General features: G+C 41.1%; 1 protein-coding gene across 1 annotated transcript in view; it reads left to right on the top strand.

The window, feature by feature from the left end:
- gabrb1 (gamma-aminobutyric acid type A receptor subunit beta1) overlaps positions 1-14,865 on the top strand; it is a 239,246-nt gene extending 224,381 nt beyond the window's left edge. The window contains exon 10 of the mRNA XM_078398989.1: positions 4,359-14,865. Coding sequence (XP_078255115.1) covers positions 4,359-4,706 — 348 coding nt within the window. The 3' untranslated portion in view covers positions 4,707-14,865. The remainder of the gene's footprint in view (positions 1-4,358) is intronic.
- Positions 14,866-15,444: the final 579 nt, after the last annotated feature.

Here is a 15,444-nt window from a genome sequence, read left to right as displayed (position 1 = left end):
CTACTTTAGAATCTGGAGAAATTTCATTTAATCTGTGTTTCATAAATAACAGCCTCGTTTTCAATCCTTGATCCAAACTTTATACATCTGCAGCAATCTTAGTTCCAGATTAATCAGACTGTTAAAATCTCCACCAACCTAAGTCCAAGTTTAGCTTCTACTATTCTATTCCCTGCATCATGTTTCCATCAGCTGCTACCTTCTACTTCTATGGCAATATCCACACCTACCTCAGCACCCTGCTGCCAACACCCTTGTCCCATGTTTTTGGCATCTTGATATACTCCTCCGATCTTTGGATGCATTTCTCGTTCTCCATGCTCTGTGAACTTCAGTTTATCCAAAACAGTCAGCAGGTACTGGCAGAACAGCACAGTGTGTCATGTTATTTACTTATTCCAGTGCAGAAGAAGGCCAATAGGCTCCTCGGGCCTGTGTTGTGTCCCATCAGAGCCATACCATCTGCCTCATTCCCTCTACTTCTTATTCTCTGGTAGGTCTGCAACTTCCCTCTCACACATGCTCGTTCACTCCGCTTTGAACTTTGTATTTTGGCTTTTGAACTATCATGGTCTAGTTTACTTAGAATAACTGATAATTTATTGTATATTTATTTTTGTGGTTGCTGCATGGAATGTAAGGCAGCAGTAAGAATCACATATCTAGTGCATAAAATTAACAAATAGCCTTGATTCTTGAATTTATTACCACTTACCTATTCTAAGGGATACTTTGTAGTAACCTTTAGGCTTTAGACCAGAGATTCAGTGCGGAAACAGGCGCCAACCAGAAATCACACTAGCACGATCCTACACACGCGGGACAATTTACAATTTTATTTGCTGAAGCCAATTAACCTACAAATCTGTACTTCTTTGGAGTGTGGGAGGAAACCAGAGCACCCGGAGAGAACTCTCGCGGTCACAACGAGAATGTACAAATGCCATACAGACAGCACCAGTAGTCGGGATCGAACCCAGGTCTCTGGCGCTTTAAGGAAACGACTCCACCACTGTGCCACTGTACCGCACTGTAACCAATCATACCTTTTTGGAATGTGAGAAAAAACCAGAACACCCACACGCTCGTGGGGAAAATGTATAAACGCCAGACAGACAGTACCCAAGGTCAGGATTAACCCTGGTTGCTTGCTGAGTGAAGCAGTTATGCTTACCGCTAGTCTGTGTTTATTATTAAAATGGCTGAGGAGAATCTACGCGGGGTGGCACAGTGGTGCACAGTGGTGCACAGTGGTGCACAGTGGTGCACCTGATAGAGCTACAGCCTCACAGACCAGATACCTGGGTTTGATGTGCAGGAAGGAACTGCAGATGCTGGTGTAGACCAAAGAAAGACACAAAATGTAGGAGTTACTCCAGCATTTGGTGTCTACCTGGGTTTGATCCTGACCTCAGGTGCTGCCTGTGTGGAGTTTGCACTTTCTCCCTGTGACCACATGGGTTTCCTCTGGGTGCTCCGGTTTCCTCCCACATCCCAAAGACGTGTGTTTTTTTAGGTAAATTGGCCTCTGTAAATTGACCTTAGTATGTAGGGTGTGGATGCGAAAGTGAGATGACAATAGAATTGGTGTGAATGGGTGATTGATGGTCGGTGTGTACTGGATGGGCCAAAGACCCTGTTTCCATTCCGCAGATCTAAAATGTGTCATTGGGTAAATACAGAATAAACTCAAGAAAATAGATTAGATATGGTCCTGGAGAGCCGCTGTGGCAGACGCCTCCCGGCGGGTCGTGGAGTAGCCGAGGCTGGAGCCTCCGAGGGTCGGACCCTGGGTCAGCGGCACGGAGGCATCCGGAGAGGACCCGAGAGCGATAGAAACATAGAAACATAGAAAATAGGTGCAGTAGGAGGCCTTTCGGCCCTTCGAGCCAGCACCACCATTCATTGTGATCATGGCTGATGGTCCACAATCAATAACCCATGCCTGCCTTCTCCCCATATCCCTTGATTTCACCAGCCCTTAGAGCTCTATCTAACTCTCTCTTAAATCCATCCAGTGATTTGGCCTCCACTGCCCTCTGTGGCAGAGAATTCCACAAACTCACAACTCTCTGGGTGAAAAAGTTCCTTCTCACCTCAGTTTTAAGATAGTGGAGAGGTCGGGTGCGACGGTCGATGGGGGCACTGACCGACGGACGAGGACGGACACATGGAGTGAGGACGTCGTTGCTGAGGGAAGGAACAAAGGAGGACTCAGCGTGTGGGGACCGCCATGAGGAAGGGGGGGGGAGAACAATGGACAATGGGGGACCCGACGTGAGGGAGGGGGAGGGGGAGAACAAAGGGGGACCTGGCACGGATACTGTGTAACTTTGTCAGTGCCCTTATGTGGCGACTATTTGCGTACCTAGGGTATGCAAGCAAAGAATTTCACTGTGACTTGTTACATGTGACAATAAACTATTAATTAATTAATTCATAACAGCCAAAAGTGATAGCGAAAGAATGAAACTTCCAGTCGGTGTAGTCCGTGACTTGAATAAGAATTTGCAGGTGGTACATTTCTGTGCATTTGCTGCCTTTGTTCTTTTCAACAGCAAAGCTTGCAGATTGGCAAGTTGCTACGCAGCTCCTGAACTGAACTCATGGAGTAATAGCAATGGAAAGAATTACCATTTTATATAGTAAATTAAGCACCTTTCAGGTGAGCTGTTTTGTCCTGGATAGAGTTGAGCTTCTTCATAAGTTCATCAGTTCTAAGAGCAGACACAGGCCATTCAGCCCATCATGGTTACTTCGCCATTCAATCATGGCTGATCTATCTTTTCCCTCCCAACCCTATTCTCCTGCTTTTTCCCCATAACCCCTGATACCCTTACTAATCAAGAATCTGTCAATCTCCAACTTAAAAATATTCATTGACTTGGCCTCCACAGCTGCCTGTGGCAATGAAATCAAACACATTCATCACCCTCTGACTAAAGAAATTCCTTCTCAACTCCTTTCTAAAGGTACATCCTTTTATTCTGAGGCTGTGGTCTCTGGTCCTAGACATTCCTATGAGTGGAAACACCCTCTCCACATTCACTCTATCCAGGCCTATCTTGAAAGATGTTGGCGTCTCCCCTCACTGTGATCCAGTGAGGGAAGATGCTCACTGTGATCCAGTGCGGGAAGATGCTCACTGTGATCCAGTGAGGGAAGATGCTCACTGTGATCCAGTGAGGGAAGATGCTCACTGTGATCCAGTGAGGGAAGATGCTCATTGTGATCCAGTGAGGGAAGATGCTCACTGTGATCCAGTGAGGGAAGATGCTCACTGTGATCCAGTGAGGGAAGATGCTCACTGTGATCCAGTGAGGGAAGATGCTCACTGTGATCCAGTGAGGGAAGATGCTCACTGTGATCCAGTGAGGGAAGATGCTCACTGTGATCCAGTGAGGGAAGATGCTCACTGTGATCCAGTGAGGGAAGATGCAAACCGGGCTTATATATTGAGAGGAGACTTTGGATGGTGTGGTGCTCGGAATATGTCTATGTCAACCAACTTGAGCACCAGTCCCCAGTTGCTCATGAAGATCATCTTGCTGGTCAGCCAGGCTGCCTGGATTTTCTTGTAATTTGATGCTTGAGTAGTTGCCAATATTCATGCTAATTTCCCCTATGTTTTTTTCCCCTGGGACCAATAATTTTCAAATAAATGGCTTGGTAATTTGCAGCTGCTCTTCCATGGGCATCAAGATTATCGTCACTGCAGGCTGCCTTCCGTCCCTAAGGGCAAATCATAAATTACCGTATTTGTGGTATTTACTTTCACAGAAGGACACAAAGTGCCGGACTAAATCAGCAGTTGAAGCAACATCTCCCGAGAACATGAATAGATGGTGTTTCGGATCGAGACCCTTCTTCAGTCTGAAGAAAGGTCTCGACCCAAAAACGTCACCTATCCATGTTCTCCAGAGGCACCGCCTGACCTGCTGAGTTACTCCAGCAATTTGTGTCCTTTTGTGTAAACTAGTATCTGCAGTTCATTGATTCTAGCATTTCCAGGTGCCTGCAAGGTGAAATACATATTATATATTTGTAGCTCCAGCTCACAAATGGGATGGGCAGCTAATTGCTCACAAAGTGGTCTAAATTTCTGAACAAGCTTAAATATTAGCTGTGAATGTTGCACAAGTCCACATGCATTTCACGTCCTAGATTTTTTTTTTTTAGATTTTGAGATACAGCACGGAAACAGGCCCTTCGGCCCACCGAGTCCGCGCCGCCCAGCGATCCCCACACATTAACACTATCCTACACACACTAGGGACAATTTTTACATTTACCCAGTCAATTAACCTACATACCTGTACGTCTTTGGAGTCCTCAAAATATTTCTCTTTTCAAAACAGGTAGACGCCCACGGAAATATTCACCTGACCACTCTCGAAATTAGAAATGAAATCACGGGAACGGAGATGTTGACGAATATCAATGATCCAAGAACCACCATGTTTTCTTATGACAGTGCCGGCATTCAGCACAGAAGACCAGCTGCAAGCAGGGATGGCTATGGTAGAAGTGCATTGGAAAGGCACATGGTTCAGAAGAAGGGACGTTTACGACGACGGACGTCTCAACTGAAAATAAAAATCCCAGATCTGGCTGATGTTAACGCCATAGACAGGTGGTCACGGGTGGTCTTTCCCGTCACATTTGGGTTTTTTAACTTGGTTTACTGGCTTTACTATGTGCACTAGCTTAATTATTATGTACTGTGCTCTTAGATTTCCTTCTTGCTTTCTTTAAATAACCCTTAAAGAACTGTAATAGCAATATAGCGACAAATTTCAAGGTAAGATATTCAGCCCTATTGTTGTTTTGAGGATTAAACACATAATTGAGTTTGTCAATGAATTTGTGTCTGACAACTATTAATGGTTTGGCTTTAAAATAAATTACCACAGCAGAATGTTTAAATCCGAGCCACAACCGTCTGTTTTAAATATGAAATAAAATTCTGTTCTTTTATAAAAGAAGGAAGCATACCCATAATATTCTCTGGCCCTCCCCCACTGCCAAGGAAGAGGACAAACTGTGTTGATTCACAGATTATATATAAAGCTAGTGGTTACGGTTGATGATATTAGCAGCTTAAAGCCTTTAGATGCCATTCCTCCAAACTCTATTTCAGATTGCATTGCCCATTTGACTGACATAATTAATGGAAAGTAAGGACAGTAAAAGCTTCTTTAGGCATGTTAAGAGAAAAAGATAAGTAAAGACAAATGTGGGTCCCTTGAAGGCAGAAACGGGTGAGATTATTATGGGTAACAAGGAAATGGCAGAAGAGTTGAACAGGTACTTCGGATCTGTCTTCACTAAGGAAGACTCAAACAATTTCCCAGATGTACTAGTGGACAGAGGAACTGAATTTGCATTAAGCGAGAAATAGTATTGGGTAGACTGATGGGACTGAAGGTTGATAAATCCCCAGGGCCTGATAATCTGCATCCCAGGGCACTCAAGGAGGTGGCTCCATAAATTGTGGATGCATTGGTGATCATTTTCCAATGTTCTATAGATTCAGGATCAGTTCCTGTGGATTGGAGGGTAGCTAATGTTATCCCACTTTTCAAGAAAGGAGCCAGAGAGAAAATGGGGAATTATAGACCAGTTAGCCTGACATCGGTGATGGGGAGGATGTTGGAGTCAATTATTAAAGAGGTAATAACGGGGCATTTGGATAGCAGTAAAAGGATTGGTCCAAGTCAGCATGGATTTGAGAAGGGAAATCCTTCCTGACTAATCTTCTGGAATTTTTTGTGGATGTGACAAGTAAAATGATGAAGGAGAGCCAGTGGATGTAGTGTATCTAGACTTTCAGAAAGCCTTTGATAAGGTCCCACATGGGAGATTGGTGAGCAAAATTAGAGCACATGGTATTGGGGGTAGGGTATTGACATGGATAGAGAATTGGTTGGCTGACAGGAAGCAAAGAATAGTAATACATGGGTCCTTTTCAGAATGTCATGCAGTGGCGAGTGGAGTGCCGCAAGGCTTGGTGCTGGGGCCGCAACTATTTACAATATATATTAATGATTTGGATGATGGAATTAGAAGTAACACTAGCAGGTTTGCAGATGACACAAAGCTGGGTGGCTGTGTGAATGGTGAAGAGGATGTTAGGAGGTTGCAGGGTGACTTGGACAGGTTGAGTGAGTGGGCAGATGCATGGCAGATGCCGTATAATATAGATAAATGTGAGGTTATCCACTTTGGCGGCAAAAACAAGGAGGCAGATTATTATCTCAATGGTGTCAGATTAGGTAAAGGGGAAGTGCAATGAGACCTTGGTGTCCTTTTACACCAGTCACTGACAGTAAGCGTACAGCAGGCAGTGAAGAAAGCTAATGGCATGTTGGCCTTCATAACGAGAGGATTTGAGTATAGGAGTAAAGAGGTCCTTCTGAAGTTGTATAGGGCCCTGGTGAGACCACATCTGGAGTATTGTGTGCAGTTTTGGTCTCCTAATTTGAGGAAGGACATTCTTGCTATTAAGGCAGTGCAGCGTAGGTTCATGAGGTTAATCCCCAGGATAGCGGGACTGTCATATGAGGAAAGATTGGAAAGACTGGACTTGTATTCACTGGAGTTTAGAAGGATGAGAGGGGACCTTATAGAGACATATAAAATTATAAAAGTACTGGATAAGCTAGATGCAGGAAAAATGTTAACTTTGTTAGGGGAGTCCAGAACCAGGGGCCACAGTCTAAGAATTTAAAACTGAGGTGAAAATAAACTTTTTCACCCAGAGAGTTGTGAATTTGTGGAATTATCTGTCACATAAGGCAGTGGAGGACAATTCACTGGATGAATTTAAAAGAGAATTAGATAGAGCTCTCATGGCTAGTGGAATCAAGGGATATGGGGAGAAGGCATGGAAACAGGTTACTGATTGTGGAGGATCATCCATGATCACAATGAATGGTGGTGCTGGCTCGAAGGGCCAAATGGCCTCCTCCTGCACCTATTTTCTATGTTTCTATGTTAAAGGGCAAAGCAATATTATTTGAAGGAAGCAGGCACTCAGCTGCTATTAAGAACAATTCTAATTTCTGGGCCAAATCGTTAAGCAGGCAGCAAAGAGCAGTAGAGGAGGTAGGGTGATTACATTACTGACCAAGCAACCTAATCACACTTCATGGCCAGTTCCCACCAGATCAAGTGTAATATTCATTAATTAGACTAGCAATGATGATTCTGCAAAAGGGAAGTGGAAAGCTAATTAGCATTCGAAAGTTGGAGCTCCAATGACTCCTTCACTGTATCACACAACTCTGAGTGCCTGCACTTCCCCAAACTCCAGTCTGAAGAAGGGTTCCGACCCAAAACGTCACCTATTCCTTTTCTCCAGAATGCTGCCTGATCTGTTGAATTACTCCAGCATTTTGTGTCCATCCCGTAACTCCCACTGGACCCAATGTTCTGCTTTCAAACCCGGACCATCCAATACCCCAACCTTAGTCTTGGCTTAAAATCCTCGACTGCCACACAAATGTCCCATCACAGTCTTGATCTCCTAGTCCATGATCGGATTGGCAGAGTAGCCTCAATGGGTCGAATGGCACAATTCTGCTCCTATGTCTTATGATCTTATGGTCTTTTCACTTGAATTACAGCCCCATGCCATAGAGTCTATGGCATAGACTCTACCCACTTGAACAGGACCCCAAAATCCTTGTTAGCTTCCTTGATCCCAATCCCCATTTGATTACAAACCCTGATTGCTCTCCAATTTACTACAGAACTTAACCTCCTCCCAGGCCAACACAAGTATTACCCTATCTCTTTACCTCTGATGGTTTCATGCCTTTTGTTTGTGCTCCCATCAAACTTCCAGTCAAACCGTGATTCTCATCTGTCAGGCAGCAGTCTACTGGAGATTTTGTAGATGGAATAATGTTATTAAGGTCAGTAAATCCTCCACAAATGGCCAGATATTCCCCATGCTGATTGTCCCGCACATCGTACCTACCTTCTCTTTAATAACAGGCCAGAGAACTCACAGGAGGATCACCTGCACAGTTAATTTCTTCTACTCTTCCTCACCAATTACACACTAACCACAATATCTGCATTCTTTATCACTGTTGTCTTGGTGACACAAACACGTGGCCATAATATGAAAAATTCTATGCCGCAATGTTATCTTGGTTTAATTAATAAATAAACTGAGACCACTCAAATTTGTTTTGTAATGACTAGCACAAGCAATTGATAATGAAATCCGTCAGAGCGTCAGTTTGTTACAGTTCTTGTTTGCAACCCATACCAACAGTCTGACACTTTTATGGATCACTTAGTTTCTCTTTTCATATCCCACATTTCTGTTTCCTTCCCAGCTCTACATTTCGAATAAACAACATGAACCCCCATTCTCTTGATACATTTTGCGTTATTAATTCATGTCATTGGAGCAGAATTAGGCCATTCAGCTCATTGAGTCTACTCCACCATTCAATTATGACTGATCTACCTTTCCCTTTCAACCCCATTCTCCTGCCTTCTCCCAGTAACCTTTGACATCGTTACTAATGAAGAACCTGTCAATCTCCGCTATAAAAATACCCATTGACCCGCAGCCATCTATGGCAATTAATTCTACAGATTCACCACCCTCTGACGAAAGTAATTCCTCCTCATCTCCTCTCTAAAGGTGCATCCTTTTATTCTGTACTTATTCTGAGGAATGAGATAATCTACATTTGTTTAACGTCTAGCCTTTATTTTTGGTCTGGTTAGAATTGCTTAGAATAATATTCTTCAATGCACTCTAGTTCATCATCATGAGAGTTGGCAGTGGAATTAGATGGTTCTTTTTTTTTGAAATGTCAGTGTTTTGTACCTAAACGTACAACAGTTGGAGCTTGTGACTTTTCAAAGTAGGGAGTATTTTAATGCAGCCAGATTCTCATCCCTTTTTATCCATTATGATTATCAGACGATCTCTATCAGCAATTGTCTTTTCTAGATGCTCCCAACTTAAGTGAACCTAACCCAGTGAACCTCAACACCAGTAAGAATGAAATTCACGAGGATTTCTCCCATCCACTATTTGGATTTAAATCATGAATATATTCTTCATTCACACATTTCTGATTTTATTATAATCATCAAAGAAAATAAATCTTCCCCATTAGTTATTTTAATTATATCTTTGAATCTTTTTCTTACCAGTCTCTTAACAAGATTTAATTCATATTCTGTTCCATGTGCCAAAGATTTATATTCAGCCAGACAATTCATAAGGTTTTGAAGTCAGAAACAAACTGATGTTATAGCTGTAATTATGTTGTGCATGGCTGAATATGGTGCCTTGGATACTTATAAAGTCACATATATAAGAATTACAGAAGCATACAGTTCAACAATTTCCTAGTTATAAAGTTTTTATAATCATTTAATAACTGCAACATCGACATTGTAAATGAATGTGTCGAGTAATCTTTGACATTTTGGTTTAAAGTCCATCTCCCGTGTTTGATATGAAAATGTAACATTGTGACCTACACTAAAAAGGCAGAATTGGTCAGAAATGTCGGTAGAGTGATTTACAGGGCCAACCATACTTTATCGCATGCATTTTTTGCTGTTACATTCCATTTTGCAAATTGCAGTCAAAATCCTGCCCTCTTACAACGGGTTTAATATCACTTAGTACAATGAGACAAAATAGCTTAATGTCTTGTACGCGATAAGATATAAATTGACTGTGACACTAGGATTTAGGACCATTTAAAATATTTATGTGTAAATGGCTAGTGCTAGTGAAATACTTTCATGAGCAAATTTTTATACTGCAGCCAAAAGGCATGTAAATTTGTAAAATATATTATAAACACTGAATTAGCTTTTCTTCAATTATGCTTAATACATCCAGAGTGCATTCCGGCCCCAAATATAGGTTTTGGCTTGTGTACTTGACATGATTTGTGTGCCATTATCCAAAGGTTACATATTTAATTAACTTAAACTTATTTGTTTAGCTTGTAGGAATATTTAAAATTATATCCGGAACCTCATCCATTGTGTTGGAAAGTTTCTTTAGTATGAAAATCTGACTCCTGCTAAAAAATCTTTAATCAAATTTAACTAATTGCAAGTCAATTAATCCTTAGATTATGTCCGAAGACCTGGAAAAGGCAATACATCACAACAAACAGCAAGTCAGTTGGAGTACAATAACAAATAGTCCTGTGGAATAATAAGAAATTTGTATTCTGAATTTTGATCTTGAATTATTCCCTTGCCTGCAAAGTAATTATTAACACACTGGCCAGCTTCTTGCAAATTAGAAAGAGTCGAGCAAATACCTAGATTAGGTCACATATGTTAGAACATTATCTGACACCTCCCTTGAAGATGTGAGATAATGGCCTAATATGAAAAAGAGTCTCGACCCCAAACATCACCCATTACTTCTTTCCAGAGATGCTGCCTGTCCCGCTGAATTACTCCAACATTTTGTGTCTATCTTCGGTGTAAACCAGCATCTGCATTTCCTTCTGACATACTAGTATGTTTATAACTATCATCACGACGAAATAAAATTACTTTATTAGCCACATTTTACACTGTGAAATTGTGTATGGGTGAACTCTGATATGACTGAGGGAAATTTCCCTCATCACTGCCTGAGAATTAACCTGGTGGAATGTATTATCCCAACACAGTAAAGGAGGCCTCAGTTTTAATCTATTGTTATAATCTGAACAGAGAGCAGGTGTATTTTATAACAACGGTTACCACATGGGCTATCCTGTATCTGTACATTATGGATTGCTTGATTGTAATCATGTGTAGTCTTTCCGCTGACGGGATAGCACGCAACAAAAAGCTTTTCACTGTACCTCGGAACACATGACAATAAACGAAACTAAACCCAAACTCCATTGTGCAAAAGAAATTCAAAATAAACCAGTAAATTCATATTATTAATGTGTGTTGAGGTTAACACTTTTATTTGTTAACAATTTTATGTTAACAATTTTATTAATTGTGATATAATTTTACCAAAAGTTAATAAAGTATTCAATATCATGATGTGACATGCAGTATAAGTAGTATTTCATTCATAAAAAATCAATAAAATTGGAATGAAGGAATGCCACACGATGATTTAAAAAATATGGTCACATTTAATCAGAAGTGCATATATATTATTTTGAGATAAAAATACATCTTTGCTCACAAACAACACACAGTGCATAGAGAATTAACTACATTAATTTCTACTAAAGTAATGGAGTCAAACATAAGGAAGAGCCAACATCATGCCACTCAGATGATAACCATCTTTGAAACCAGTGACCAAAGATGAATTTCAACTCTCACTCAGCCAATACAAATAAAAGCTTGGTAAGAGGTGTCTGAGATTAAAACCTTCTTTGACTCTTAAAGACTGATGCGTTGAGACAGAATTCTTCATCACTAACAGTTACTTTAAAGTTAAACAGTGTGATGCCAGGAATACATAAATATTTAAAAGACAATAATCCTGTTTTTCAAGTTCGCTTCTTTGTGGTGATCTTTCATTTTCATCATTCATAATCATTAATATTTAGCAAGAATGCAGGACTGCATTTTATTTTTGCATTTATAAACTGTCAATTTATCTTGGAATATTCATCCAAGAATAGTTCTCCTGGACTTTGAAAATATTTACAGCTAAATATCTCCAGAAAATAATTATTTCACCAATGTTCATTAGTGTACATCCAAAATTAAATTTCAGTTTGAATACTGCAGGCCTTTACAGAAGAGCTCAGTTGTTCTGCACCCTTTGTAACATAGATTCTCTGGACAATGAAGTCTAGGTGGCTGCATAGTGATATGGAAGTCTTCCTGATTATCAATCTATTTCAAACAACTAACTAAATCATCTTTTTGAGGTGGTGCCAAAGGTGATCGATGAGGGGAGAGCGGTAAATGTTGTCTACATGGATTTTAGTAAGGCATTTGATAAACTCCCCCATGGTAGGCTGATCCAGAAAATTAAGACATATGGGATTAACAGTCATTTGTTCATATGGATTCAGAACTGGCTTACTGATAGAAGACAGAGGGTTGTGGTGCAAGGACAATATTAGGGCTGGAGGTCTGAGCCAGTGGATCTGTCCTGGCACCTCACTGTTTGTGATATATATACATGACTTTGGAGTAAACGTGGACAGGTTGGTTGGTAAATTCTTCTGAAAACTGGTCATTCTTTGACAGTCCCTTACAGTACGTCTGTCACCAAAGGGCAGGCACGGTGGCGCAGCGGTAGAGTTGCTGCCTTACAGCGAATGCAGCACCGGAGACTCAGGTTCGATCCTGACTACTGGCGCCGTCTGTACAGAGTTTGTACATTCTCCCCGTGACCTGCGTAGGTTTTCTCCGAGATCTTCGGTTTCCTCGCACACTCCAAAGACGTACAGGTATGTAGGTTAATTGACTGGGCAAATGTTTTTTAAAAATTGTCCCTAGTGTGTGTAGGATAGTGTTAATTTGCGGGGATTGCTGGGCGGCGCGGACTCAGTAAGCCGAAGGGCCTGTTTCCACGCTGTATCTCAAAATCTAAAAATCTAAAAAAAAAATCTAAAGCATCTTGATCCATCCTTATCCATAAAAAGGTCAGATCAAAGTTACACTGATGGCAGGGCATGAGTACATTTTGCAGATTTAGACTGTTTTCTGTTTTCAATTAAATGAAGTCTGATCATTAATGCAGGTAAAAAAAACACCTGGTCTTAGCTTACAAAACATTATATTAATTATATTAATTCAGTTGTATTTGCCTGAATTATCTCTAAAAGCAGTGATAAATTTGAAGCCTTCAAATAATAGGTAATTTGATAGTGCTTATGAAAGTCAAATTAGATGCTGATTTAATAAAAATCAGTGATTATATCATCCATATGAGCAAAATTAAAATGCCATAATGGAAGTTTCCTATCTTTACATTATAAAATAGTGATAATTATATGTTTGGGGCAGTCTTAATAGCATTTACCTACGGATTTAATTTCTGGAATGGTAGTTTAAAAATGCGGTAGACAGAAAGAAAATATTACAAGCAAACTTCTTCCAAGCAAAAAATGTTCTCACCTCAGATGCCCTCTGATCTAAGAACAGTACAGCACAAGGATGGGCCCTTCAGCCCACAATGTGTTTTGAACGTGATACCACGTTAAATTAATCCCTTCTATCTCTACATGTGATCTTTCTCTCCATATTCAGGTGTCTATCTAAAAGCCTCTTGGACACTACTATCCTTTCTGCTTCCACCATTACCCTGGCAGTGCATTCCATGCAGCTACCCATTACCTGTGTGAAAAACCTGCCCTGCACATTTCCTTTGAATGTTACCCCTCTCCCCTTAAAGCTATGCCCTCTAGTATTTGACATTTCCATCCTGGGGAAAAAAGGTTCTGCATAATCTATCTATGCATTTCAGAATTTTATATACTTTTACCAGGTCTTCTCTCAGTCTATGATGTTCCAGAGAAAACTATCCATGTTTGTCCAATCTCTCCTTATAGCTAATACACCCTATTTCAGGCAGCATCCTGTTAAACATCTTCTTCACCCTCTCCAAAGCCTCCACATTCTTCCTGATATGGGACGCCCAGAACTGCACATGATGCTCCAAATGCGGCCTAACCAAAATTTATAAAGCTGCAATATGACTTTCTGTTTCTTATACTTCATGCCCAAACAATGAAAGCAAGTTTTCTTTAGCACTCTGTCCACTTGTGTTTCTACTTTCAGTTATGGACTTAGACCCCAGGGTCTAAGAAGAAGGGTCTCGACCCGAAACATCACCCATTCCTTCTCTCCTGTGATGCTGCCTGACCCGCTGAATTATTCCAGCATTTTGTGTCGACCTTAGATCCCAGGGTCCCTCTGTGCATTAATGCTTTTAAGAGTCCTGTTATTGCCTTAAATTTTCCCCTTACATTTGACCTCTCAAATTGCAGTGCCTCACATGTGTTCAGACAACTGTAATTTCTTAGCCCAAACCTGTAACTGAACTAGAAACTGCTATATCATTTGACAGCATTCCTCACTCTCCACAACCCCACCAATGTTTTTGTCGTCTGCAAACTTGCTTATCAACCCGTCTACATTTTCGTCTTTGTCACTGATCTATAACACAAACAACAGAGGTCCCAGACCGATCCTATGAAACACCACTGGCCACAGATTTCCAGCCAGAATTACACTCTTCTACCATTATCTTCAAGTTTCTATGACTAGGCCAGTTCTGAATACAAAATACCTAGTCAATGTGAATCATATGCATCTTAATCTTCTGGACCATGAGGGAACATGTCAAATACCATAGTAAAGGCAATGTAGACAACATCCAAAGCTTTGTCCTCATCAATCACCTTTGTCACCTCCTCAAAAAAACTTAACTGTTTCTAAGACCTCCCATGCACAAAGCCAAGCTCTGACTCTATTTATTCAATTTTCTGCAAATGTTGAGTAAATTCTATCCCAAAGAGTTTCCTCCAATAGCTTCCTTACCACTGATGTGAGACATCAGCCTATAATTTCCTGGAGTATTGTATGTCCCTTTTTAAATGAAGGAACAATATTGACTCCTCTCCAGTCCTCCAGGACCTCAACTGTAGATAGAGAGGATCTCGAAATCTTCGTCAATTTCCCATCAATTTTTTCTCGTTGCCTTATTTAAAAACCTGAGATAAACAGGATTGGCATGGTGGCATGACAGTAGAGCTAATGCCTTACAGCTCCAGACACCCAGGTTCGATCCTGACTACAGGTGCTGTCTGTAGGGAGTTTGTACGTTTTGCCCGTGGCCTGCGTGGGTTTTCTCCGAGATCTTCGGTTTCCTCCCACACACCAAAGACGTACAGGTTTGTAGGTTAATTGACTTAGTATAAATGTAAATTGTCCCTAGTGAGCGTAGGGTAGTGCTAGTGTGCGGGGATCACTGGTCAGTGCGGACTCGGTGGGCCAAAGGACCTGTTTCTGTGCTGTATCTTTAAACTAAACTAAACTAAACTAGATCCCATCAGGCCCTGGGAACATCCATATTAATGCTCTTCAAGAGACCCCAAACTACCTCCTTCTTGATCTCAAACTGTTCTAGCATATTAGTATACTCCACACTGATCTCATTAATCCTTCATATCCTTCTCCCTGGTGATGCAGAAGTAAAGTACTCATTTAATTTAGTTTAGCAAGACAGAGAAGGAAACAACCCTTTCGGCCCACCGAGTCCGCACCGACCAGCGATCCCCCCACACTAACACTATCCTACACACACGAGGGACAATTTTCCATTTATACCAAGCCAATTAACCTCCAAACCTGTACATCTTTTGGAGTGTGGAAGGAAACTGAAGCTTCCCTGATGAAACCCTGTGCAGGTCACGGGGTGAATGTACAAACTCCGTACAGACAAGCACCCGTAGTCAGGAT

Source organism: Rhinoraja longicauda, chromosome 1 (assembly GCF_053455715.1).
Source record: "Rhinoraja longicauda isolate Sanriku21f chromosome 1, sRhiLon1.1, whole genome shotgun sequence".
In the NCBI taxonomy this organism is placed as follows: Eukaryota; Metazoa; Chordata; class Chondrichthyes; order Rajiformes; family Arhynchobatidae; genus Rhinoraja; species Rhinoraja longicauda.
Note: the sequence above shows the minus strand (reverse complement) of the source record. Positions and strands in the feature narration are given on the sequence as shown.